This window comes from Salvelinus fontinalis, chromosome 37 (genome assembly GCF_029448725.1).
Source record: "Salvelinus fontinalis isolate EN_2023a chromosome 37, ASM2944872v1, whole genome shotgun sequence".
NCBI classification, from domain to species: Eukaryota; Metazoa; Chordata; class Actinopteri; order Salmoniformes; family Salmonidae; genus Salvelinus; species Salvelinus fontinalis.
Window position 1 is genome coordinate 13,730,078 of NC_074701.1, and position 27,909 is coordinate 13,757,986.

General features: G+C 43.3%; 1 protein-coding gene and 1 long non-coding RNA gene across 2 annotated transcripts in view; one reads left to right on the forward strand and one right to left on the reverse strand.

The window, feature by feature from the left end:
- Positions 1-27,867, forward strand: part of socs5b (suppressor of cytokine signaling 5b) — a 41,077-nt gene extending 13,210 nt beyond the window's left edge. Inside the window, exon 2 of the mRNA XM_055902028.1 lies at positions 22,020-27,867. Coding sequence (XP_055758003.1) covers positions 22,037-23,722 — 1,686 coding nt within the window. The 5' untranslated portion in view covers positions 22,020-22,036 and the 3' untranslated portion in view covers positions 23,723-27,867. The remainder of the gene's footprint in view (positions 1-22,019) is intronic.
- Positions 16,490-17,683, reverse strand: LOC129836179 (uncharacterized). The gene is made up of 3 exons (XR_008756621.1): positions 17,459-17,683; positions 16,794-16,853; positions 16,490-16,677 (listed from the first exon to the last, which is right to left on the reverse strand). It is a non-coding gene; the product is annotated as an uncharacterized LOC129836179 (long non-coding RNA).
- Positions 27,868-27,909: the final 42 nt, after the last annotated feature.

The window sequence follows — 27,909 nt, forward strand, 5'->3', positions numbered from 1 at the left end:
CTGTGTTGTACTCACTTCACCTCCATGGCCTTTTTATATTTTTATTTATTTATACATATATCTGTTTGCCTTCACCTCCCTTATCTCACCTCACTTGCTCACATTGTATATAGACTTATTTTTTTTCACTGTATTATTGACTATATGTTTGTTTTTACTCCATGTGTAACTATGTGTTGTTGTATGTGTCGAACTGCTTTGCTTTATCTTGGCCAGGTCGCAATTGTAAATGAGAACGTGTTCTCAATTTGCCTACCTGGTTAATTAAAGGTTAAATAAAATAAAATTGCGCACGTGATGTAGTTTTCGAAATGAATGGCAACTGGATTGACGCAGATAATCATAATTCTGTCAGGTAGGCATAGTCTACTTTGTCGTTAACTTTTAATTGCCATTCCATATACCCCAAAACAGTTATGCTGTCATTAGCATCGCTATGGCTACACAGTGGTAAAGAGAGAGGCCCTATGCACACCGCACACATCAGGACTAGATATTCAGGTAAATTTGCTAGTTGCACACCATTCCAGTGCCAAATGAAAGCTACAGGCCCCGGGTCAAGATCTGACAGGAAAGCGAATGATGTGTGCAAAATTTCAATAGCAGGAAATGTTGTCTTTCATTTGCGGGCTGAGCAAGTAGCTTATACAGGGTTCATACAGACATTGGCAAGTCAAATTTCAGGAGTTTAACAAGCACTTATAATTTTCAAGGACCTACATTTTATATTGAATTGTTGTAATAGCCTATAGAACCCCCCCCCCAATGCATGCAGAAAAGTATGCATTATCACTTTACGAATAATGCATTTTTTTTATAGGCCTATTCAAATGGTATTATGTGTTGACATTCACAATATTTTTACATTCTAAAATGTGTCCGAATAATGTGGGCATTGCTTGATTCAATGGACGGCATGTTCCTCACACAAATACACTGATGATGTCTGTCCATGTGGTAGCTAGTAGGCATCCAGATTTTCATATCGTCATACTGTCCTACTATCATCCTGGGATTTACGGGTTTTACCAGCATAGCTAGTTAGTTTTACCAGCATTGCTAAAAACTCAAGAAAAGCCCATTGTGTTACTAAATTGTCACAAACAAATAGTGAACACATAGACGCTGTTAGCTAAATGCTAACGAGCGAGAGTGAACATAAATATTATTTATTTATTATTATTAAACTTTATTTAACTAGGCAAGTCAGTTAAGAATAAATACTTTTTTGCAGTGACGTCCTAGCCAAACCCTAACCCAGATGACGCTGAGCCAATTGTGCGCCACCCTATAGAACTCCCAATCACGGCCAGTTGTGATACAGCCTGGAATTGAACCTGGGTCTGTAGTGACGCCTCTAGCACTGAAATGCAGTGCCTTAGACCGCTGCGCCACTTGGGAGCAAAGTCTGGCAAATCGAGCTCGTGAAGTTATACAAGCATAGCTAGTACCTACCGAATGTCATTTTCGGTGAGTGTGGACATTTTATGAGCGAAAGTGAATGAGAGAAATGAACAAAGTTGTGATGCATACTTTTCTGAAGGAAGCGCAGCATTTGTACAGGGAGTAAACTCATGGAAAACAGACAGAAAAACGCTTCACACTGCCGCTCATGCTCCCAGGTGATATTTATTTACAACGGTTCGACCCTTAGGTCTTCATCAGGCATCCCAGGTGGGGGTGGAAGGTCCTATATATAGGGGCAGTACTCGGTGACATCACTTCCTGAAATAGGAGGTAAAAAATGTATAACATAGTTTCACAGTATTAACATTCAATGTATCAAAATATGTGATCAATATTTATAGTTAAATAAATACAATATTCAATTAGGATAAAAACACAATTCAGACTTATTGAAACTATAAGAACGGTTTCAAGTCAAACTCTTCGTTAAGGCCAAGAGGAGACAGTGTGTTCAGCCTGTGGATCCAGAAAGATTCCCTTTGAAGAAGTTTCCTCTCAATGTCCCCTCCCCTGCGTGACATCTTGACCATTTCTATTTCAATGTATCTCAGAGAACTAATAGGATGTCTAGCTTGTACAAAATGAGCAGCCACCAGATTTGTTTGTATCATCTGTTTTGTATGTTGCTGCGGTGCTCACTGATCTGTGTCTTAAGGCTTCTATGGGTTTTCCCTATGTAAGACAGACCACAAGGACATTTCAACATGTAAATAACATTGGTGGACATGCAAGTAATCAAGCCCTTGATCTTAAATCTTTGTCCTGTGGGGGGTGGGTAAATGAGTTACATTTGTACGCAAAGCTTAATTGAGCACATTGGCCACATTTGTAATTACCCTCTGGAACTTTTTTCAGATTTAACCACAATATCTCTCACGTTTGGAGATATTTTAAAAACCATACGTGGGGGATATTGAAAAATGTGTTTCAATTGTGGGTCAGTATCAATAATATACCAGTGCTTCCTGATAATGTCCTTAAATGCCTTCCCCAATGGTGAGTATTTTGGGTAAAGCATGATGGGACATGTTCTGCTTTTACTTTTGGTTATAGGCTTTCCAACTGTGTTAGTCCTTCAAAACGATCATTGGCATGATTTACACAATTATCTTTGTACCCCCTTTCCTTAAACCTTTGTTTGAGGTCCGTTGTCTGTTTCAGATAAGAAGCAGCAGAGCTGCATATTCTTCTGATACGACTGAATTTACTTATAGGGAGACTTTTTTAGTAAGTGGACATGGATGAAAGCTGTCACCTCTAAGGAGGGTATTTCTGTCCTTATGTTACAGATAACTCATCCAGGTCTCTTTGACTTCTGGCAGAAAGCCATTATAAGACGGCCAATGGCAAACATTTAGTAGTGAATTGCATACAAGTGTAACTTCATCACCTCATGTGTGCCGCACAACAGAGACTCGCCAAAATATATAGAAGGTTATGGACTCACCAGTTCCTGCTTTCTCCCGTTGTGCTATTTACAAACAAACACGTGACTGGCTCGACTGTTCCAGGGAACTACAGTAAGCTTCATAATGTGAAATGAACGCAATCTGCTTAATCTCCTAACGTATTGCATAAGTTGACTGCAGTTATTAACTTAAGTAGCTACAAATATTCAAATGAATTGAAAAACTTCAGAAGTACACTGTTCAAAAGTTTGGGGTCACTTAGAATTGTCCTTGTTTTCCATGAAAACATACATGAAATTAGTTGCAAAATGAATAGGAAATATAGTCAAGATGTTGACAAGGTTCTAAATAATGATTTTGAATTTAAATAATAATTGTATCCTTCAAAATTTGCTTTCGTCTAAGAATCCTCCCTTTTTACCCTGTACAAATCTCCCACTTTATCACCACCAAAGCACCTCCAGACCATCACATTGCCTCCACCATGCTTGACAGGTGGCGTCAAGCACTCCTCCAGCATCTTTTAATTTTTTCTGCGTCTCACAAATGTTCTTCTTTGTGATCCGAACACCTCAAACTTCGTTTGTCCATTACACTTTTTTTCAATCTTCCTCTGTCCAGTGTCTGTGTTCTTTTGCCCCTCTTAATCTTTTATTTTTATTGGCCAGTCTGAGATATGGCCTTTTCTTTGCAACTGCCTAGAAGGCCAGCATCCCGGAGTCGCCTCTTCACCGTTGACGTTGAGACTTGTGTTTTGCGGGTACTATTTAATGAAGCTGCCAATTGAGGCGTCTGTTTCTCAAACGAGACACTCTAATGTATTTGTCCTCTTGCTCAGTTGTGCACCGAGGTCTCCCACTCTTCTTTCAATTCTGGTTAGAGCCAGTTTGCGCTGTTCTGTGAAGGGAGTAGTACACAGAATTGTACGAGATCTTCAGTTTCTTGGCAATTTCTCACATAGCCTTAATTTCTCAGAACAAGAATAGACTGACGAGATTCAGAAGAAAGGTCTTTGTTTCTGGCCATTTTCAGCCTGTAATCGAACCCACAGTTGCTGACGCTCCAGATACTCAACTAGTCTAAAGGTCCGTTTTATTGCTTCTTTAAATCAGAACAACCGTTTTCAGCCGTGCTAACATAATTGCAAAAGGGTTTTCTAATGTTCAATTAGCCTTTTAAAATGATCAACTTGGATTAGCTAACACAACATGCCATTGGGACACAGGAGTGAAGGTTGCTGATAATGGGCCTCTGTATGACTACGAAGATATTCCATAACAAGTCTGCCATTTCCAGCTACAATAGTCATTTACAACATTAACAATGTCTACACTGCATTTCTGATCAATTTGACGTTATTTTAATGGACAAAAAAAAAAGCTTTTCTTTCAAAAATGAGGACATTCCTAAGTGACCTCAACGTTTGAACGGTAGTGTAGTAAAAAAAAAAAAAAAAGTATTTTATTTGACCCCCTTTTTCGATCTTGTCTCATCGCTGCAACTTCCCAACGGGCTCGCGAGGCGAAGGTCGAGTCATGCATTGTCCGAAACATGACCCGTCAAACCGCGCTTCTTAACACCCGCCTAATCCGGAAGCCAGCCGCACCAATGGGTGAGGCAACACCGTTCAACTGACGACCAAGGTCAGCCTGCAGGCCCGCCACAAGGAGTTGCTAGAACACGATGAGCTTTGCAATCCCCCCCGTGTAAGAGTAGAATACCCTGGTCTAGTCAATGTTAGCTAGCTGCGATTATGATGCTATTGTTGTAGAAAGCCCTTGTTGATACTAGGCAGATGGCCACAGCTATATAACTAGCTAGTAAGATGATTTAAAAAAAAAACTATACTAAACAAAAGTATAAATGCAACATGAAATAATTTCAAAGATTTTACTGAGTTTCAGTTCATAGAAGGAAATCTGTCAATTTAAATAAATTCATTCAGCCCTAATCTATGGATTTCACATGACTGGGCAGCCATGAGTGAGTCTGGGAGGGCATAGGCCCACACACTTGGGAGCCAGGTCCACCCACTGGGGAGCCAGGCCCAGACAATCAGAATGAGTTTTCCCCCACAAAAAGGCTTTATTACAGACAGAAATACTCCTCAGCACCCCCACTCCCCCTCAGACAATCCCGCAGGTGTAGAAGCCGGATGTGGAGGTCCTGGGCTGGCATGGTAACACGTGGTCTGCAGTTGGAAGGCCGGTTGGATGTACTGCCAAATTTTCTAAAACAACATTGGAGGTGGCTTATGGTAGAGAAATTAACATTAATTTCTTTGGAAAAAACTGCCAGTTGCACGATCCCTCAACTTGAGACATATGTCGCATGGTGTTGTGTGGAAAAAAAACTTTTAGTGGCCTTTGCTGGGGACAATAACAAGGTGCACCTGTGTAATGTCCATGCTGTTTAATCAGCTGCATGATATGCCACACTTGTCAGGTGGATGGATTTTCTTGGCAAAGGAGAAATTCTCACTAAGAGGGATGTAAACTCATTTGTGCACAACATTTTAGAGAAAAGCTTTTTGTACATATGGAACATTTCTGGGATCTTTTATTTCAGCTCATGAAATATAGGATCAACACTTTACATGTTATATTTAATTCACTCTTAATAATCACATACAGCCCATAGATACATTTTTATCTAGCTGACTAACGTTAGCTAAATGGTTAGCATGATTCGCTAGCTAGGTAAAGTAAAGACACTGCATTGACTCTCGACAGCCAGCTATAGGCAGCTGCTTCATGAAAACGGATCCATTGTGATTGAATAATTATGTTACTAGCTACAGTGGCCAGATAGTTCGCTTGGTTATGCATTTAGTGTTGTGTGCATTGTTGCACTTACCACCCCATTCGTTTCATATGAAGTTTGTGACTGCCTTGCTCAGTTAGCAAGTAAATGTTAGCTAGTGTTACAACTAGCTAGCTAGCAAGCTGAAATTACAAGTAGAAACGGCAGGCTCCTCCGTATGCTCCAGGTACATATTTTGTACTAGCAAGAGAAGGAATGGCCTCCTGTGATAGACTGCAGATAAGCACTTATCAGCAGCTGGTGTGTTTCATGCTTTTAGATCAACATCAAATAAATAAATAAAATATATCTGATATTAAGCCTTTCTCATAACTCTGGTTAAACAAGTAGGCCTAACTAACTTTATTATTAGCCCCTTGTCTGGTTAGATAGAAATGATGAAAAACCTAAAAGTTCTGTTCTGTGAGTGCCTTGAACAGAACAGACCCGCCATGGCTTTTGGCCATCCCACAGGACTTTCTAAAAGCAACGCACCAAAAATATCTAATTTACTCTGGTCTGGGCAGAGAGAAGGCTTCCTCCCATAATCTTGTCCACTCTCGAACCCTCCCTTAGATCACTGGGATCCCCAGAGAATGGGTGTGTTAAGCAGAAGTAGCCCAGTTCTGTTTCATTGCAGCCAGGGTTTTCTATGGGTAAGAGTTGCACTTATTGTCAGTTTAGGCTAGTTGATTATACGTGCAGTGAATAGTAACCAGATAAGCACAGTGCACCAGCATCTAGTAGGCCTCACTTGCTAGATGCACTTTGACTGTTTTCGATAATCTTCCAGATTTGTTTATTTATTCGATAGCATGCCTACACTAATTGTAACAAGGTCAAGATGGGTCAGACATCCCTAAAATATAGTTTTGGCACATTATTCATTGAAGTTCTGGTCCTGGCTGCTGTTTACTGCTGGCAATTTCTATGTGAAAGGACCAATGAGCACCAACATGTCTAGTTCATAGGAGCATGTCAAATGAAAGCTAAGAGTCAATTTTTTACAGCCATTTTCCATCCTAAAAATTAGGAATAAGTAATGGCTGTGATTTCTGGTCAAACAGATGGGTCTTAGAAAACATCTAGCAGAAAAGGTCTTAAAAGGTATTAGAAATACATCAAAACACAATGTTGCAGTAATATCAACACTTATATTTAGTTTTAGAGATTGTTCTGCCTTCTGTAAATTTAAACACCCACACCAGTAGAAATCCACCTTTTCGAGCTGAAAGACAGTGGCTAGAGCTTACCCTTTGATGTTGCACAATGACGTAAGTGAATAAGTCATCGTCTTAGTCAAAGTATGATGTATTTGGGCTTTAAGTGCCAAATCCAAAATGTGTGACTTCGGATGTTTCCGTGAGTCTTTACGTGTCTTTCCTATGAGATGACGTGCAAATTCTTTTCAGCCTACGTTTCGTTTCAGGGCTGGGTTTTATTTAACTCTTACCATCCACCAGCATGGCAATCTTTATTAATCAGAAACACCTGCTGTAAAGTTCTTCCTATTCGCGAGTTGTCTGAGAACCAAACAGCTTTTCTTTGTAGCCTACACTTGTGCTTCCACTAGATAAAACAGCCTCTAAGTCAAAATTGGCTATATCGTACAAATTCATGAAAACAAACATTTTCTTTTTTATCCTAATTTAAGGTTCGGGTTAGGCTAAGGTGCATTAATCTTAAGATAGCTAGGTGGGACAACCACATATTACAGGCATAGAAATATATATTTTTCTCAATAATGTAGCTGTCAGTAGAGTCAGAGCTAGAAGGGGGGGGGGGGGCTGGGTTTCAAGTGTAAGTGTCGGTTAAGGGGTTCTATTTTTTTATTTAATTGTATAAAAAATATATTACATTTTGGGGTTGGTGGGAGTCGAGGTGAGGAGAAAGATTTTTTAAGATACTGTTTGAAGAGGTATGGTTTCATATGTTTTTGGAAGATGGGCAGGGACTCTGCTGTCCTTGCTTCAGGGGGAAGCTGGTTCCACCATTGGGGTGCTAGGACAGAGAAGAGCTTGGACTTGGCTGAGCAGGAGCTGGGGGTGGGAGGGCCAAGAGACCTGAGGACTGCTCAGATTGGGGTGTAGGGTTTGAGCATATCCTGAAGGTATTGACACATCCGTGTTTATAATTATTTCCCTGCTACACGTGGAAATCACCATAACATTCCCACCCCCAATTCCTGTATGTATTAGCAGCCTGCGTCAGTCTTCGAGGTGGAACCTTAACTTCTTACGGCCGAGATCCCGTTAACAGGAATTTGAATGGGTCATGTTATAGCTGATACCCCATTCTTTCATCAGACATCATAGAATCTTAATTCGGTGCAGTTATTTAAGAGTTTTTGTAAAACGTGGACACATAAACTGAGGGAGATTTTACTGAAATTCTGTTACCAAAATTTGCAACTGCACAGTTCTTCCAAGTAAATGTATTTTTGTACATTTTTCAGTGTAAATTGTTTAAAGTTGACATTGTGCATAGAGTTGTATGGTTTGTTAAACTGAAATCAATCAGGTGTTTTTGGCACACATGTTAAGTGAAGAATCTGAGTCTCAGCACAATTCCGTTTACCGTGGAATTGCCCTGCTCTCTGAAGTAGCATGACCCATCCATAATGGTGCTCTGTGGGCTGTTATTGGTGTGTATTATGTGAAATTGGATTGCTCAGTCATTTGGCAAAGCTGGAATTTCAGATGGCTGCAGTTTTAGTTGTGTTAAGAGGGCGATTGTTGTGGCGTTGATTGTGCTTTGTCGTCACCTCTCTCAATAGGTTGCTCTCTGCAACCCTCTCTCCCCTTCTCATCTCTCTCTTGCGGAACTTAGGCTTGTATCTTGTTAGCTTTGCACTGAGATGCGGGCACGGTACACAGGGAGGTGTGCATATAGACCTACCACTAGGGATCTTTTTATACTAGCCACACACAGGATGGATGCAGATTAGCTAACTGACCCCATACCAAACACTGGCAGCCCTCGTCATTTTTACCTGGTCACTCGCTCCGTGTTAGCCTAACGACAGCAGCATATAGGCTACCCTGTTTAGGAGCATTAAGCAGATAAAGGTCATACTACTCTTTGGGCTTGTAAAACTATTCGACCACATTACATTATGGTGGCAGTGTATGTAGCCGAGGCCTCATCCTATTTCCTAGTTCCCACCGGCTTCATATCATTCTGAAACACTCATTACATGTTACACCTCTGCTATGTTGGATGAATGGACAGGCTAATGTCCTTCTGATGTTTTGAAAAACTAAGCCTACATTTGATTGTGATTTTAAAGGTTATGTGGCGGTTATGCGTGCAGACACCAAAATTCAGATTTGTCACCGGCCCAACATAACCACTGTTAAAGTTGCACAATCACAATATTAATTTCTGTGTAAAACACCACATGGGTTAGCTGTTCTTGGGCACAATTATTATTATTTTTTTTAAATGTTGGAATGTAAATCCTCAAATGACTCTTGTCTTGTAAACTAACCTTTGTTTTTTCATGGACGTGATTAGACTTTGTAAGGATAAAATCCGCCAACCCACATGGAAAAACATGCCCCCCCCTTAGAAAGTTTGGATGTTGCTTCACATTACCAACCAGTCCATTTGGAGGGAAAGACAAAAGGAAAAGGAGGGTGTGCACCTTTCTGCTATTAAGTGCATTTGCTGAAAGCTGCATTGTCCAGTAGACTGGGCAGTTCTTTTTTTTTTTTACCACAACCTTGTTTGTTTGTGAAAGGCCTAACTGTTCCCAATCAGTCTGTGTATGGAATTGAACTAGGCCCACACATGCAAACCCAGTACTCTGCACAGATTAGCTCACACAGAAGGTTACACATGCACGTATGTTCTTAGTTAGTCTTGCTTTGAGCGGGATGATTCTTACCTTTTTGTAGATTGCGTTGCGTTGGACTGTTATAATGGTAGTAATAGAGGCCATATCTCTGATATTACTATGTGAGGGAATTTCTGTGCATGTCTGAACCTAGCGTGTAAGTGAATGGCTTTGCTGTTTGAATCTTAGACTAAGTCCTTATATCAAGTCTGTCAAAGCTGGATTGTTTTTTTTAATGAATTGTACACTATAGGCTAGTGAGTTTTTCAGTAAATCTTGTGAGAACCGATGATGGATAGGTTGCCGTAATTGCAAATGCCTGTTATCAGTAACTTAAGTTTTTGACCACTCAAGTTAACATGGTTGAGTGTGAATGTGGCCTCAAGGTCCATGTCTTGAAGGAGGGAAGGGAGATGCCGTGTAAAGTCCGTAAGTTCTTGTGGAGAGAGCGGAAGTGGCACCACCCCTTGAGAGAATAGAGGGAACACCTCCAACCCAACACACAATACACCCCCACTCGCACTCTTATCCACGACTTAGTCGGGACGGGAGAATGACTGTAACACTAGATCAATTACAAAGAAAGAATGAGGGATGTCACACCCAGGCCCCCTGTTCCAATCTTGGCTGTTTACAGCTACAGTTCAAGGAGGAATGTCCTGTTTGAAACTCCCTCGTCTCTCCCTCCCCCTCACTATTTAGCCTGCCATGAGCAACCTTATGAGTTAGGCCTATGATCATTACACACTGTTCACTGTTGATTCTCTCCCCCCACGTAGTGACGGGTGTGTATTTGTGTGATCATTGTTAGTAGTAGGGATGGGCATGAGTAATGGAGTACTCGAACGGACGTCAAAGCTCGATCTTTAACCAGAGATCACATTTTTTTGAAATACTGTGAAACTATTTGATGGAATGTGTTTTGTGGCTGCCCGGCAAGTAACATTTTATCTTGAAGACCACTTTTAATATGCTTTGACTCGAGTGTTCCATTTCTACATGTGCATTTCCGGGGCACAACAGAAAATAAACCAAGCCAAGCATCACACTGTTCTACTCTCTAAGGTCCCTTTCCGCTCTGTGTCTCATTCACTCAATTGCGTTCCGTCCGCTCCCCCCACACACATGTGCTGAGTGCGCACAAAAGCACCCCTTAGGCCTACAGAAATAAATGCCTATAAAAACGTATCTACTGGCCCTGCCGAGTGGCGCAGCGTTCTTAGGCACTGCATCGCATTGCTAGAGGCGTTGGTACAGAACCAGGTTCATTCCCGGGCTGGGCCACAACCTGCCGTGGAAGGGATTCCCATAGGTGGCGCCCAATTTGCCCAGCGTTGTCAGGGTTAGGGCAGGGTGTGGCCGGTGGGGCTTTACTTGGCTCATTGCGCTCTAACGACTCCTTGTGGCGGGCCGGGTGCCTGCAGGCTGACCTCGGTCGCCAGTTGAACTGTGTTTCCTCTGACACATTGGTGCGGGCTGGCTTCTGGGTTAAGCTGTTGGTTGTCAAGGAGCGCGGTTAGGCCGGTCATGTTTCGGAGGACGCATGACTCCACCTTTGCCTCTCCCGAGCCCGTTGGGGAGTTGCAGCGATGAGACGATCGACTACAGTTTTATCACAAATGGACTGTTGGAATAAGTTTTGGAATAATTGAGTCCCGTCTATTTTCCACTTAAGCTACTTCGCGAACTACTAGTGCCATTTAGAATTGGTTAGGAGGGCTGTCCCCGACCCAACAAAAATATTGGTTGACCGACAGTCGTCTGTTCTTTTGACCAATCAATTTGTCAATTTTAAATTGTGTATTTTTCCATATACAGTACCAGTCAAAAGTTTGGACACACCTACTCATTCAAGGGTCTTTCTTTATTTTTGACGATTTTCTACATTGTAGAATAATAGTGAAGACGTAACTATGAAATAACACATATGGAATCATGTAGTAACCCAAAAAGTGATAAACAAATCAAAATATATTTAAAGTAACCACCCTTTGTCTTGTTGACAACTTTGCACACTTTGCATTCTTTCAACCAGCTTCATTAGGTAGTCAACTGGAATACATTTCAATTAACAGGTGTCCCTTGTTAAAAGTTAATTTGTGGAATTTCTTTCCTCAATGCGTTTGAGCCAATCAGTTGTGTTGTGACAAGGTAGGGGTGGTATACAGAAGATAGCCCTATTTGGTCAAAGACCAAATTCATATTCTGGCAAGAGCAGCTCAAATTAGCAAAGAGAAACAACATCATTACTTTAAGACATGAAGGTCAGTCAAGCCGGAAAATTTCAAGAACGTTGAACCTTTCTTCAAGTGCAGTCACAAAAACCATCAAGCCCTATGATGAAACTCTCATGAGGACAGCCACAGGAAAGGAAGACCCAGAGTTACCAGCCTCAGAAATTGCAGCCCAAATAAATGCTTCAGAGTTCAAGTGTGTTTTTTAAATAAAATCAACTATATGTATTGAGCTTGTCGTATGCTTTAAGGACACTGCTTGATTAAATAAGACACATGACCCGAGGGAGCCAGAGATCAAACAACCAGAAGGGGAAAAAAACGTAACCTGACCCAGCCATCGTCCCACTCCTGCTAGCTTTTGCAGATTCTGTCATTACTCTCCTGAAGTGGCCAGTAATAGGCTACACGAGGAGTCTGCAAGCTTTTTCATGTGGAATGCCAATTTATCTTACCATTTCTACCGCTCTGCGTGTCAGTTATGATTTTCAAATGCACTTTTTCGTGGAACATTTGAATTAAATTTATAATAACGTCTTCGTATCTCATTGTCATGTGGTTAAATCAAAATTATATCCAAATCTTTATGAAAATTATATAAACCTAAAAAGTAACTTCCATTGCCTACTATGTAAAAATAGCCTACATAAAGCCAACAAATAAAAACATTGCAGCCTGCAGGTAGAAAATATCCTTATTTAAAGACAAATATCCTATAAATCACATTGGCTACGCATGGCCTGTCTGCAACCAACTTGAAATATTGTATCAACTATTAACTTGGGTCTGAACTCCAAGTTTCCCGGGCCAGTGAGCTCTGGACAGAAACAGTTGTAGGCTATTTGTGCAAGGGATAAGAAGTAAACGGGTAGGCATATTTTATGAAGTTTCCACTGGATCAGAGCATGACATTTTTCCCTTTCAAGCTGAGTGGTTATCAAAAAGCAGAGGGCTGTAAAGATATTTAGAATATATTGAGGAACTTTTGTCATTCTCTATGGATGTAAAAACAGACTTCCTTTGCTTGCTGTTTGAGGTGAAGAACGTATTACTTTGAGAAGCTCCACAGCTCATTAGTGGTGGTGTGTTAAGCTAATCAGAAATTTTAACAGATCCCCAAATGGTCACATTTATATGCCTACATTTGCCGGCAAGTCAGGTAGCCTATAGGCCTACTTAGTGGGGCAAAAAGTATTTAGTCAGCCACCAATTGTGCAAGTTCTCCCACTTAAAAAGATGAGAGGCCTGTAATTTTCATCATAGGTACAACTATGACAGACAAAATGAGAAAAGAAAATCGAGAAAATCACATTGTAGGATGTTTAATGAATTTATTTGCAAATTAGGTGGAAAATAAGTATTTGGTGACCTACAAACAAGTAAGATTTCTGGCTCTCACACACCTGTAACTTCTTCTTTAAGAGGCTCATCTGTCCTCCACTCGTTACCTGTATTAATGGCACCTGTTTGAACTTGTTATCAGTATAAAAGACACCTGTCCACAAGCTCAAACAGTCACACTCCAAACTCCACTATGGCCAAGACCAAAGAGCTGTCAAAGGACACCAGAAACAAAATTGTAGACCTGCACCAGGCTGGGAAGACTGAATCTGCAATAGGTAAGCAGCTTGGTTTGAAGAAATCAACTGTGGGAGCAATTATTAGGAAATGGAAGACATACAAGACCACTGATAATCTCCCTCGATCTGGGGCTCCACACAAGATCTCACCCAGTGGGGTCAAAATGATCACAAGAACGGTGAGCAAAAATCCCAGAACCACACGGGGGGACCTAGTGAATGACCTGCAGAGAGCTGGCACCAAAGTAACAAAGCCGACCATCAGCAAGGGCATTGAAGATGAAACGTGGCTGGGTCTTTCAGCATGACAATGATCCCAAACACACCGCCCGGGCAACAAAGGAGTGGCTTCGTAAGAAGCATTTCAAGGTCCTGGAGTGGCCTAGCCAGTCTCCAGATCTCAACCCCATAGAAAATATTTGGAGGGAGTTGAAAGTCCGTGTTGCCCAGCAACAGCCCCAAAACATCACTGCTCTAGAGGAGATCTGCATGGAGGAATTGGCCAAAATACCAGCAACAGTGTGTGAAAACCTTGTGAAGACTTACAGAAAACATTTGACCTCTGTCATTGCCAACAAAGGGTATATAACAAAGTATTGAGATAAACTTTTGTTATTGACCAAATACTTATTTTCCACCATAATTTGCAAATAAATTCACAAAAAATCCTACAATGTAATTTTCAGGATTTTTTTTCTCATTTTGTCTGTCATAGTTGAAGTGTACCTATGATGAAAATTACAGGCCTCTCATCTTTTTAAGTGGGAGAACTTGCACAATTGGTGGCTGACTAAATACTTTTTTGCCCCACTGTATATGCGTAATCAGGTGCGCGTCCTTACTAAAAATTGACAGGAGCGCTCTAAACAAAGACAATGACTAAATTGACAACTCGTAAATGGAATGAAATAAACCAAAACTTGTTCCTCACAAGTGTAGCATAGGTTGTGCGCTCTGCAAGCAACATGTCTACTCCAACAATGAGAATGGTAAAAGACTGGAATAATAATGCATTAACAGAAATTGCCGTAACCAAACAAACATTGTAGAAACAAATTATAGGAATTGGGCATCCCGAGTGGCGCAGCGGTCTAAGGCACTGCTAGAGGCGTCACTACAGACCCGAGTCAGATTATGGGCTGTATCACAACCGACTGTGATCGGGAGTCCCATAGGGCAGAGAACAATTGGCTCAGCGTCGTCCAGGTTTGGCCGTCCGGGTTTGATTGTGGCCTCTGGAATGTTGTCCCACTCCTCTTCAATGGCTGTGTGAAGTTGCTGGATATTGGCGGGAACTGGAACAGATTGTCTTCCACGTCGATCCAGAGCATCCCAAAAGTGCTCAATGGGTGACATGTCTGGTGAGTATGCAAGCCATGGAAAAACTGGGACATTTTCAGCTTCCAGGAATTGTATACAGGTCCTTGTGACATGGGTATCTCTGTGCATTCAAATTCCCAACGATAAAATGCAATTGTGTTCATTGTCTGTAGCTTATGCCTGCCCATACCATAACCCCACTGCCACCATGGGGCACTCTGTTCACAACATTGTCATCAGAAAACCGCCTGCCCACACGACATTGTCATCAGAAAACCGCCTGCCCACACGACACCATACATAGTCTGCCATCTGCCCGGTACAGTTGAAGAGCGCACTTCTCTAGTGTGCCAGTGGCCATCGAAGGTGAGCATTTGCCCACTGAAGTCAGTCAGGTCTTGACCCTGGTGAGGATGATGAGCACACACACAGATGAACTTCCCTGAGATGGTTTCTGACAATTTGTCCAGAAATTCTTTGGTTGTGCAAACCCAGTTTCATCAGCTTTCCGGGTGGCTGGTCTCAGAAGCCGGATGTGGAGGTCCTGGGCTGGCGTGGTTACATGTGGTCTGCGATTGTGAGACTGGTTGGACTTACTGCCAAATTCTATAAAATGACATTGGATGCGGCTTTTGGTAGAGAAATTAATATTCACCGGTGGACATTCCTGTAGTCAGCATGCCAATTGCGCACTCCCTTAAGACATCTGTGGCATTGTGTTGTTTACATTTTAGAGTGGCCTTTTATTGTCCCCCGCATAAGGTGCACCTGTGTAATGATCATTGTTTAATCGGCTTCTTGATATGCCACACCTGTCAGGTGGATGGATTATCTTGGCAAAGGAGAAATTCTCAGTAAGAGGGATGTGCACAACATTTGTGAGAAATAAGCTTTTTGTGCATATGGAACATTTCTGGGATCTTTTATTTCAGCTCATGAAACATATTTTTGTTATGTATTGGTACACCACCCCGTTCACGAAAATGGTTTGCTCCTACAGACAGTGAGTCACGTGGCCATGGCTTGCTATATAAAGCAGGCAGACAGTTGTCCCATTACTTTTCGATTGAATGTTAGAATGGGCAAAATGAGTGATCTATGCGACTTGGAGCGAGAATGGTGCTACAAACAAAAAACATCCAGTCAGCAACAATCCTTTGGGTGAAAACAACTTGATGAGAGTTCGAAGGAGAATGGCAAGAATCGTGCAAGCTAACCGGCATTCCACAAACAGGCAAATAATGGCGCAGGACAACAGCGTTGTGCAGAACGGCACAACTCGTCCTTTTTTCCAGTGCAGGCCTTGTTCTAAAAATGCGAACCGCCATCTCTTTTCAATCTAATGTTCCAAAATGTGAAGTTGTTTCATTTTTTTTATTTTACATTGGATAGAAGTAGACTCGAGCGTCAACATGGCACATCATACACTGTAGGTGAAGGAAACATGGGGAAGTAATGCTCCTTTAAGTTGATAAATGTATAATCCCATTTAGGAGAAAAAGGCAGTATTAAGTTTACTGTTGTTATAGAATAAAGACAACAGTGCTGTGCTTTGTCTTCGCCCATTTAGCATTGTTCACACCCTCTAAAGCCTTAGACCCACCCATCTTCTTAAAGAGTTCAAATTGAAACATGTGACTGTGGTCATGTGCTAAAACAGTAAGGTAATGCTTAAAAACAACAAAGATTTCAACATTAAAATACTTTATTTTCTTCAATTTATAAAGGGTAGTAGCCTACAATTAGGAAAAACACTATATAGACCTAGATCATAAGATCCCTTCAGTGATATAATATGAACAAAGGAATCTAGCCTGAGAGCATATTTCTGTCCTGCCCTTTGGATCAAGACCTTTTCATTGCAAAAGTCCTGATCTTCTCAAAAATATGTTTGCCGGTTGTGTACAGTCCGAGGAATGCTTTCACATCTCTGGGAGGAAGGACGTCAACATTGCATAGCAACTGAAACCTGCTTCCATCGGAGGGAAATCTCCTTTGCCACAACACCAGGCTCCAGAAAATTGAAGCTGTAAAGGGGGAAAGCAGGCAAAAATAGACAAGACATTAAAGCCTTGCATACCTGCCACAACATTCATTGACCTCCAAGTTCAAGCAATAAGCTCAAAGTACAAAGACAAAATACCTGAATTGTTGCTTGTTCACCCTCGATCATCTCCTTGTACTGGTGGTGAACAGGTTTATCCTGAAAGACAAATTCCAGAAAAATGTTAACATGAATTAATTAATATCCTATAGGTTATTGCCTATTGACTGTTACAGATGTACTAAAATGCCCTGTACACACAACCTGCTTCCAGCCCAACATTGGCAATGCAGAAACTACAAAATAACTATCTAGATTTAGCAAACATTTAGCCTCACAATTATCAGTTGGTTAGATGTAAATGGTATTCATCTAGCTAGTAATCTAGTTGAACATGAAAAACTACAACCTATAATCCAATATCTCGATATTTAGCTGTCACTTCATTGTGGCTAGCTCGCTAGCCAATTTAGCATGTGTCCCTATCACTTAACATGGTTTCATTAGCTTTCTAATCGGAAAGCATTTTCACCACAGTGGCACTTTTCTGTAGTTAGCTAGTTAAACATGACAAATTGGCATACATGAAAAAGATAGCACATCAACAATTAAAAGAATGCAGCTGACTAGCTGGCTATAACGTTACCTGTATGCAACTGCTAGCTAGCTAACAATAGTTAGCAATGAAAGCTACTTTCTGATACAGTTGAGAGAATAACAAATGCACATGTAGCTATCTTGGCATTTTAACTGTAGACTCTTACCTGTGTATGTACTCTGATGATTCACAGCAGACTGAAACTTTCAAGATAATCCTTCCCACTCTGCTTCAACCAGTCCAGACTGCTTTTGCCACAGAAGACAGCTGTGCTGTATTCAGGACAACACTGATATTGAAAGCTGAAGCTACACTTTGCATGTTGTCCATGATGAAAATATGAGTAAATCCAATGGCTCTTTTCAAATATCCACCGTAGCAGAGAGCAGCATGTGCCATTTGACGGAGAAGCCTTGCATGACAGAATGGATGCTCGTTCTCGTGAATGTCCCGGCCCCTCATTATCTCAACCAATCGTGGTTGTGGAATATTCTGTATTTTCTCCGTTTCTAAACAGTTTTGTGATTTCACATTTTATTTATATTTACAGATTATATACATGTTTGTTATTACGGCACATAAACGTTTTTTTTTTTTTACATTCAAATGGCTCCCCTGTGAAGTAGTGACATCTGTCATACGCCCAGCTTTCTGAAACGGGTCAAAAATCAAATAAAAAAATATTTGAGTACTTGAAAAAAATCATCTGAGTACTCGAACAGTCAAAAATGTCAAATGCCTATCCCTAATTTGCAGGGGCCCTATAAAATCTGTTATTTTCTGCCTCATTACGTTTTTCTAAGTGTCACCCTTTTTTATAGAAAAGTTCTAAGTCCACAACTGCTTAAATCACATCAGGAGACCACTTTTGTGGTATCAGAAAAATGTGGGGTGTACCTTTTAATGCAAGTGAGCACCAGCCAGAGACCGTTGTTTGGTTAGCGGTGTTTCTGGAGCGCCCGTGTGATTGCAGATTTTTGCAAAACAAATAGCCACTTGATTGATACAAATAATCATTATATAATTCTGCCAGACAGAATTAATACATTTTTGAATATCATTGAATTACGTTTTAATGTCTGGATTCCGTCCGAGTTTTCCGCAATGCAGATTTTTATAGGGCCCTACATTAGGCCTACATCCATCTTATATCAATTTCTACCACAGTCTATGCAGGTCTGTAGCAGGTGACATTTCAGACTGGCTTGAATGTTTTGTCAAATGCAACAATTATTTTGGCAGTAAGAGGGGGGATAGCGATCAACATCGTGATGTATTATGGATACCGGTATTTGTGCCCACTACTACTTCTAGCAAATGCATATATCACGAGAGTTATGTTTGCTGCGTCTTCTACCAAACATGACATACTAGTCATATCTCGTGCCTCTCTGTATTTTAGAATACATGACGCTATGCAGTCATTTTGCACCACCTCTGACCACCTGACTTAGGACAATTGGACACATCATTCCCCTAATTGTGCTCCATCTTAGTCCGGTCATTATTGTAAAAGAGCGTCTGTTGTCAGTGATTTTACCTGGTTAAATTAAGGCAACATTTTAAGAAGAAAAAAGTCCTTGGTAAAAATAAATTTTAAAGATAGCCTAATGTTAAGAGAAATCATCTGGTTTTAGCTCTGGATGTCATGAGTGGCATTAGCAACAGTCATAGGCTGCTCTAGGCCAGGGGGGATAGGCCTTGGTAAATCGACGTAATCAGTCATGTGCTGAGTCTGGGCCTGATTCCTCTGGCATCTTCACGCTGTTGCAGCTGACTGCAAAATCCCTGTATCTCTATTGAAACAGAGATTTTACTCTGTCTATGTGTTTGTAGGCCTAGTTGGTGACGCTAGTGCAGACTGTAGAGCCTGCTCTGCTTGGCTCATCTAGGCTAACTGGGGCAACTATGTTATGTAACTGGGGCAACTATGTTATGTAACTGGGGCAATAATATAAAATAATATTTGCCATTTAGCAGACACTTTTATCCAAAGCGACATAGTCATGCGTGCATACATTTTACGTTTAGGTGGTCCCGGGAATCGAACCCACTACCCTGGCGTCACAAGCACTATGCTCTACCAACAGAGCTACACAGGACCACAATGGTATCTCTGCAAATGTGAGAGGGTGGGAGGGAAACTGGGAGTACATCATGGCAGTTTGGAGATCAGATGAGATCTCCCACTACTAGAGGTCCTTTTGTAGCTAAGTTAGTAGAGCCTGACACTTGTAACGCCAGAATAGTGGGTTCAATTCCCGGGACCACCCATACAAAAAATGTATGCACACATGACTAAGTCGCTTAGGATAAAAGCGTCAGCTAAATGGCGTATATTACAGTATTATCAAATTGTATGTCACATGCGCCGAATACAACAGGTAGACCTTACAGTGAAATGCTTACTTACAAGCCCTTCACAAACAATGCAGTTTTAAGAAAATACACCCCCAAAAAAGTAAGAAAAAGAATAACAAATAATTAAAGAGCAGCAGTAAATCTCAATAGTGGGGCTATATACAGGGGGTACCGGTACAGTCTGAATGTGCGGGGGCACCAATGTCGAGGTAATTGAGGTAATACGTACATGTAGGGAAAGTTATTAAAGTGATTATGCATAGATGATAACAGAGAGTAGCAGCAGTGTAGAAGAGGGGAGGCAATGCAAATTTCCTGGGTAGCCATTTGATTAGGTGTTCGGGAGTTTTATGGCTTGGGGGTAGAAGCTGTTTAGAAGCCTCTTGGACCTAGACTTGGCGCTCAGGTACCGCTTGCCGTGCGGTAGCAGAGAGAACAGTCTATGACTAGGGTGGCTGGAGTCTTTGACAATTTTTAGGGCCTTCCTCTGACACCGCCTGGTATAGAGGTCCTGGATGGCAGGAAGCTTGGCCCCGGTGATGTACTGGGCCGTACGCACTACCCTCTGTAGTGCCTTGCGGTTGGAGGCCGAGCAGTTGCCATACCAGGCAGTGATGCAACTAGTCAGGATGCTCTCGATGGTGCAGCTGTAAAACCATGTGAGGATCTGAGGACCCATGCCAAATCTGTTCAGTCTCCTGAGGGGAATAGGTTTTGTCTTGGTGTACTTGGACCATGTTAGTTTGTTGGTGATGTGGATGCCAAGGAACTTGAAGCTCTCAACCTGCTCCACTACAGCCCCGTCGATGAGAATGGGGGTGTGCTCGGTCCTCCTTTTCCTGTAGTCCACAATCATCTCCCTTATGTTGATCACGTTGAGGGAGAGGTTGTTGTCCTGTCACCACACGGCCAGGTCTCTGACCTCCTTATTATATTACTAAAGGTTTAAAGTCAATAGTCAATGCGTTCAATTGGAAGGAAATGCAGTGTTAAAGAGATACATTACCTTTGGTAAGGAGGGAAGAGAGCTGGCTGCCACAAGTAGATTTTATTAGCCTAAACATGATCTTGGAGAGGCAAACCATTTTGAAGGCAGTTTGGGGTCACTGCGCTCAAGAACCTAGTATTGTCCATGCACACTGATGAATTTAGTGTTTGTGTGTGTGTTTGTGCTGGCTATCTACACTGTTGTGAAAGGGAAAGTTCTTGGTCAGGTCCAGACAGACGTTGTAATACGGTACATACCAGCAGGTCAGCTGGGTGCAGGCAGATCCCTGTGTTAGTTTACAGCCGTGGCCTTGTGTCCCTGCACGTCTGCCTGGCAACTCCTCACTCACTTTACTGCTCCAACTAGCCCTCTTTCTCTCTCACACACAAGAAATCCCTGTGCAAAAATCCCACGTGCAAAGAATCACCCAATTGCCCCCACACCTAAATGTTGTCTCTAGGACCACTACCATTGAATTTGCAGAATTGTAATTGTTGGTAACCACGTTTCCATCCACAGTTTTTATTCAAGTAAAGTCATATAGTATAAAACATTATCGTGACAGAAACATTACGTTTCCATGTAATTTTATAAATACCGAACAGTTTGTTCGTTCGACATGGTGGGATCTTTTTGTGTCTAAAATTAATTATGCGGGAAATTGAGGTAGAAACGCCTTTATGCTCAAATATTGATAAAATAACCATCATATCGAAGTCAATTTGGAGTCATGTGGTGATATGGTGTTTGGTCCTCCAACTACGACTCGGGAAAGCATGCAGTTTATTAGGCTACATATGAAATAAGTTATGATGAACTTGACAGGGTGGTGAAAGTGCACGTTGATGAGCTTGATGCTGCTTTCCAATATATATCCAGGGTCTTATCCATTATCCATAATAATCTCATCATGTAGACTAGACAACCCACACAGTTTACCTGCACTGTATCTGTGAGCTGTTGGCTAGCGCGCAGGTGCCAAGACCAGAGTAGGCACATTTGCTATTTAACGCAACCATTTTTGTGACAACTATTATTAGAATTTAAAACGATGGAAACCGATTTGTTTTGGTACATGGAAACATAAGCATAAAAAAAAAAATGTGTGCACTACGTCATCACGCACTGATTTTTTATCTGCAACAAGTCAATTTGGTGAAAACACATCACTGGTGTGAAATTTGCATATTTTCTTAATGCGGATTCCAGAATATTCGCATGGAAATCTGTCGCCAATTGGATGGAAATTGTTTAGGCCTAACAACATTTACTTTTTTTAGGTTAAATTCTGCAATTGTATTGTAATGTAGGTCATGGATTGTGTGAGATTCCTGTACCCTACAACTGGTCTAATCTGATGTGTCCATCTGTCTGGCAGGTCTTGGTCTCCTATCCATGGAGAAAGTGGGCAAGATGTGGAGCAACCTGAGGATCCGATGCCAGACCCTCTTCCACAGCGACGGTGCGGGATCCAGTACAGAGAACAGCGTGGTGGAGGTGGACGGTATGCACTGTGTGGTGGACCTGGGACGGGGAGACAATTCAGGCGAGGCCCAGGCTTCTCGGGCCTCTAGCCTGTCCCGAAGCCTCTTGCCGCTCCCCATGGTTACTGGAGGACGACGTCACAACTGTGTGTCGGAAATCCCCCAAATAGTGGAGATCACCATAGACAGCAAAGACAGTGAGGATGCGAGGGGGGGTCGTGGAGGAGTCCCTGTGTCACGGAGAGACTCGTACTCACGCCATGCACCTTGGGGGGGCAAGAAAAAACACTCATGTTCCACTAAGACTCAGAGCTCCATGGATACAGACAGGCGGTCAGGGCGCGCGCGCGGGGCCGCTGGCCGGAGGGAGCGTCGCTACGGTGTCAGCTCTATCCAGGAAATGGGGGACTCTGGGGGCGGGGGTTGTAGTCTGAGCGCCCGTTCCCTGCGCCAGCGGCTTAGCGATACAGTGGGCCTGTGTCTCCCCCTGCCCCGCCGCCGCTCGCGCTCTTCCAAGACCCCCACCATCTCGAAGCGCAAGATCCACCTAACAGAGCTGATGCTAGAGACCTGTCCCTTCCCCCAGGGCTCGGACTTGGCCAACAAGTGGCACCTGATCAAGCAGCACACAGCGCCCGTCAGCCCGCATTCCTCCACGGCTCTGCTTGACGCCTTCGACACCGCCCACCCCTCCCCCGAGGACGAGGAGGAGCGTCTGCGTGAACGCCGCAGGCTCAGCATTGAAGAGGGAGTGGACCCCCCACCCAACGCCCAGATCCACACCCTTGAGGCCTTGGCGCAGGGCTCCTCTCTGTACAAACTGGGACCAAAGATGGCCCCCGGCATTGCAGAGGCCTCTGGGGAGGCCCGGGGCGCCGCGGCCTGCTGCTCAGGAGGGGGGGTATCGGTGCAGGTGCTCGGGGGGGCTACAGCCCAGTTGGCTGACTGTGACTCGGAGGAGGACTCAACTACCCTATGCCTGCAGGCCCTGAGGCCCAAGCAGCGGCACGCGTCCGGGGATGGCAATCTGAGCCGGAACCAGCCTGGGCCATGGAAGGTGCACACCCAGATCGACTACATCCATTGCCTGGTACCGGACCTGCTGCAGATCACTGCACTGCCCTGCTACTGGGGCGTGATGGACCGCTATGAGGCGGAGGCGCTGCTGGATGGACGGCCCGAGGGCACCTTCCTGCTGCGCGACTCGGCCCAGGAGGACTACCTGTTCTCGGTCAGCTTTCGCCGCTACAACCGCTCGCTGCATGCCCGCATCGAGCAGTGGAACCACAACTTCAGCTTCGACGCCCACGACCCCTGCGTGTTCCACTCATCCACCGTCACAGGCCTACTGGAGCACTACAAGGACCCCAGCGCCTGCATGTTCTTTGAGCCGCTGCTCACGGCGCCACTCCACCGGGCCTTCCCTTTCGGCTTGCAGCACCTGGCACGCGCCGCCATCTGCCCCCGGACCACGTACGACGGCATCGGCGGCCTGCCACTGCCCCCGGCCCTGCAGGACTTCCTCAAGGAGTATCACTACAAACAGAAAGTGCGTGTGCGCTGGCTGGAGAGGGAGCCGCCACTCAAGATCAAATAGTGGCGGGGCTCTGGCGGCCTGTGCATGCAGCCGCGGGCTTAGTCAAAACAGGAAAAACTCCCATCCAATCAGGAGAGGTAATACTGAACATGGCACTTTTCAGTCAAGCGGGAAGGGGTAACTGGAGGGGAGGAGTTGGGTAAAGTGATCGATCCTAGATTCATTCTAATCTCTTTGTTTTACTTATTACTACTTACATCACATGGAATACATATCTATTATATTCAGTATAATGCTGTCTGGCAAGCACATCTTTACTATTGAACAGATTCTGAAAGGGAGAGCACAAGCCTTCATGCTTGGTCTCCCTCTCTCCTCTTTCATTCTGTCAAGTGTCTGCCTGATCCCACAGCATGAGCTGCCTGCATGGCCCCCCTCCCCCAGTCTCTATCTAGGCCCACATGGTTAGCTAGCTATGTTGTACAGTCACTCATACTTTCTATCCTTCCTTTTTTTCCTGTTGCTTGATCAAGCAACTAGAAGAATGCCTGGCGGGCATCGTGAGGCTTGAGGTGTGGAGTTGACAGTGGCTTTACTGGAGAGAGAGGGGGGTGGGCGGGGGGGGTTTGCTTCAACTAAAACTCCTACTGCAGTTCGTTAGGGCCCGCTTGGTGGACAGTGTCGTACAGACACACACCCAGCCATCATCAAGCTTCTTTGAGTAGGCCTATGTCTGAAATAAAGTGCTGTTTAAGGGTGCTGTCCAGTAGGTCTTCGCCCCAAGGGCAATGTGGAACGCGGCCAGGTCCAAAGGTGCTGCTACAGCGTCCTGCTTCCGTACACCTGTAGGGAGCGAGTGGCTCAAACTGGCTACAGAACAGGCACTTTAACTGTGCGTGCAGTTTTTGAAGACACACACACTGGTTATTGTCTCAGGGTCCGGTTTGTTTCTGGACCTGTGTTCTGCCTTCATGGTGTCCATTATCTCTCTCTGTGGCATCCTCCATGCTGCTCAGGGTTAATATAATTCATGTCTGCACCCTCCATAGACCATTTTACAGTTAACTTGACTCCGCTTTACACATTACAGCCACAGTCCCGCTTTATAGTATTAGTACCCGAAGGAGCTACATTTGATATGCGCATTGTCACTGCTGCTAGCCATGCCCGTAATAACCCAGCATATTGTGAAAGCTTGCATCAGGAAGACGAATACAACAAAGCGTAACCTATGTGCCTTTCATAGAGCCTCCTGATCTACTTTAAACTCTTGAGCCTGGTGCATAGAATACTCCAGCAGCACTTCCCACTCATGTAGCCCTTAAATGGAGGATGAGGAGGAGGAAAAGGAATGATGAGAAGCAGGGGATGAAGAGCTCTCTGTTCATTGGTGCACATTCAATATTTTTTATATATATATTTACATTTTTCACATTTCTATTTCATCAAGAAAATATTGTCAATGTTAGCTAGCTAGCTAGAAGTGAATACACTACTCCATTGTCTAGCTGTGGAGGCTGGTGGGAGGATCTATAGGAGGACGGGTTCATTGTAATGGCTGGAATGGAGTCAGACATGGTTCCCGCATCTTTGAGGTGTTTGATACCGTTCCATTTATTCCATTCCAGCAATAACAATGAGCCCGTCCTCCTATAGCTCCTCCCAACAGCCGCCACTGCTGTCTAGAATCATTTATTGGCTTCACTTCCAAAAGTCATTGGGTTTTATAGGCGGCTGGATAGGTTGGGCAAGGCAGCGTCAGGTCCTGGAGGGAATCTACACTGGACATGTTTTAGAACGGCACACCTATAGCGACACATAGGCACGAGTCTGTAAAATCTATGGAACGCTCTGAAAAAGATAAGAAATGAAGAGTACCTGTATATGGAAATACTATCTGCAAATGTATACAAATATAATTCTTACAAATTATCGGTGTGATATCAGTGATTTTTTATCCTGGTTGGATAGGTAACTCGAATCCCGTCTCTCTGAATGGCAGGGAAGATGTTTATTTTAACTACCCAACACGCTGTGTGTGTGTGTGTGTGTTATCAGAGGGGGAGGATCATGAATGAAAATGCAATGAATGCATATGATTAGCTTATTCATGACCATCTCTGAGTGTCTGTGACCAAAGCTCTGTTATTCAACGGTGTTGCACACAACCTGTATTGTTTTTAGTAGTATTGCTCGCCACTATGTCTCTAGGGCTCTTTAAAATTACCATACTGAATTTGATTTCAACTGAACAAACATTTTAAGCCTACAGGGCAGGCGATGTTACCAGGTAGAAACAGAGACAAGCCCCCATCACCTTACACCTCAGTCTTGCAACTGCTCTGGCCTCTTCCAAGCCCTTCTGTGCTACTATCACAGTGTGCTAATGAAAGGCAGAATGGCAGGAAAGTGTGTCGTTGTCCAGGGTCAATGGTGTAATTGAGGCGCGTGGGTGATAGTTAAATCAACTAAATGCTCTTTTTCATATCCGACCCTCCCTCTCTCTTCTGTGTCCTAAACCCAATCAGACAGAATTTACTTTGTTTTCAGAAAGCTTGGAGATTGCATGTGAAAATCACCCATTTGTATGATCTATGAAGGGCTGTGGAGAACTGTTTGAAGAATGAAAAAAAATTGGGTTGACATATAAGTCACTTGCATGTGCACTTGTATGTTCTCTATCCGCATCCATATCTATCACCCTGACATCTTGTATGGGATAGCTGTTACAAATTCACTCTCCTGCGCACACACACAGGCTCTTACCCTCGCGCGCACACACACCTACTATTTGCCACCTGTTTATCATGCTATGGCCTACTGGCACTAATCGCTGGCTAAATGTACCTCGCCAGGATCTACATTTACGTGCTCTAAAAGGGCCACTGTGTTTCCTAATGGGTGCCCCTCTCTTTCTCTGACCACATCCTCAACATGACCCTGCTGATGCTGCTGGGATATGTGGAGGAGACTTAGGGGCTATTGTTTGTGCTGGTGGCTGCTTCCCCCTCCACGTTCTGCGGCCGCCCCAGCCCTGTTTGGGAGCTAGGCTAAAGTTAGCATTAAAAGAGAGTAGCACCTTAGTCACACAATGTACCATTGAAGGCCCGGTTTCCTGCTGTGGGAATGGGGTGCGGGGGTGGGGGGGGGTCTAGGGATTTGTTGAAGTAATGGCACTTTAATTGTCTGTGCGTGTGTTTGTTTATTTGTTCAAGGTGGAGTTGTGGGTGTGAGTATGGAGTATTTCATTTGTGTTCATACATCACAAGCAATGTTGGAGGACAGATTTATGTTCTGTTGAGTTGCAGACGCGTGTTTGTGTGTGTGTGTGTATGGACCACATAGAGGGGGTCTGGTGGAGGGGGGGTGGAGTCTGCTGTGAGGGGTACCCCCCCTATGAACAATGCCTCTTGTCCACCTATTCTCAGGCAGGCCCAATGTTAGGCGAGTTCCAGGATCTCTTCTCAACTTACTTGTTATAAATCTGAGACAGGCAGGGCATATCACCAGCCAACCCTGTTTGACCACATCACGACCCCTGGCCTGGATCAAGGTTTCAGCTCTTAGAGGAAAAATACAAGTTTATTCTCATCTTTCCCCTATTTTTTTTATTGGAAAGCTGGGTAAAAATGCTATATGCAAACAAGGGGGGAAAAATGAAAAGATGTATGACTAAAGAATTATTATTTTTCATTCTTCTTCTCCCTTATATGCAATGGAGTGTACTGTAACAATGGTCGCAATCCTCTGTCACTTTAATGCTGTATGTGCACATTGGTTGCTGTGTGGATGTGGGTGCCGTGGCAACAGGACTTGACAATGATGGGGACTAATGGTTGTCATTCTACAGCACCATTGTGTTCCCAGACTGCCTTATTCATTCTGACCAATCACAAGAGCCCTTTCAAATCTGGGGCCGCAGGCACTGCCACAGACTTTAAAAACAAAAAACTCTGGTCAGACGAATATCGCCGTCCCATTACATTTTTTTTACTGTTGTCAGGAAGGATTTGGAGAGTGTAAATGTTCACATTTCAGTGTCTTTGTTATTCTGTGTATCTGCTTCACCATTCAGACAGTTGTTTCTTTCCATTATAACCTGTTCATTTTAAAGAGCCGTATGATGCGACACTTGTAGCTGTCACTCTTGGTGCTTGGCTTATGCTTCATTGTCTTAATATTCCAAATAAAACTGTTAAGCGTAATCTACATTGGGCCATGTTTGATTTCAGATCTCTCATTCTTCT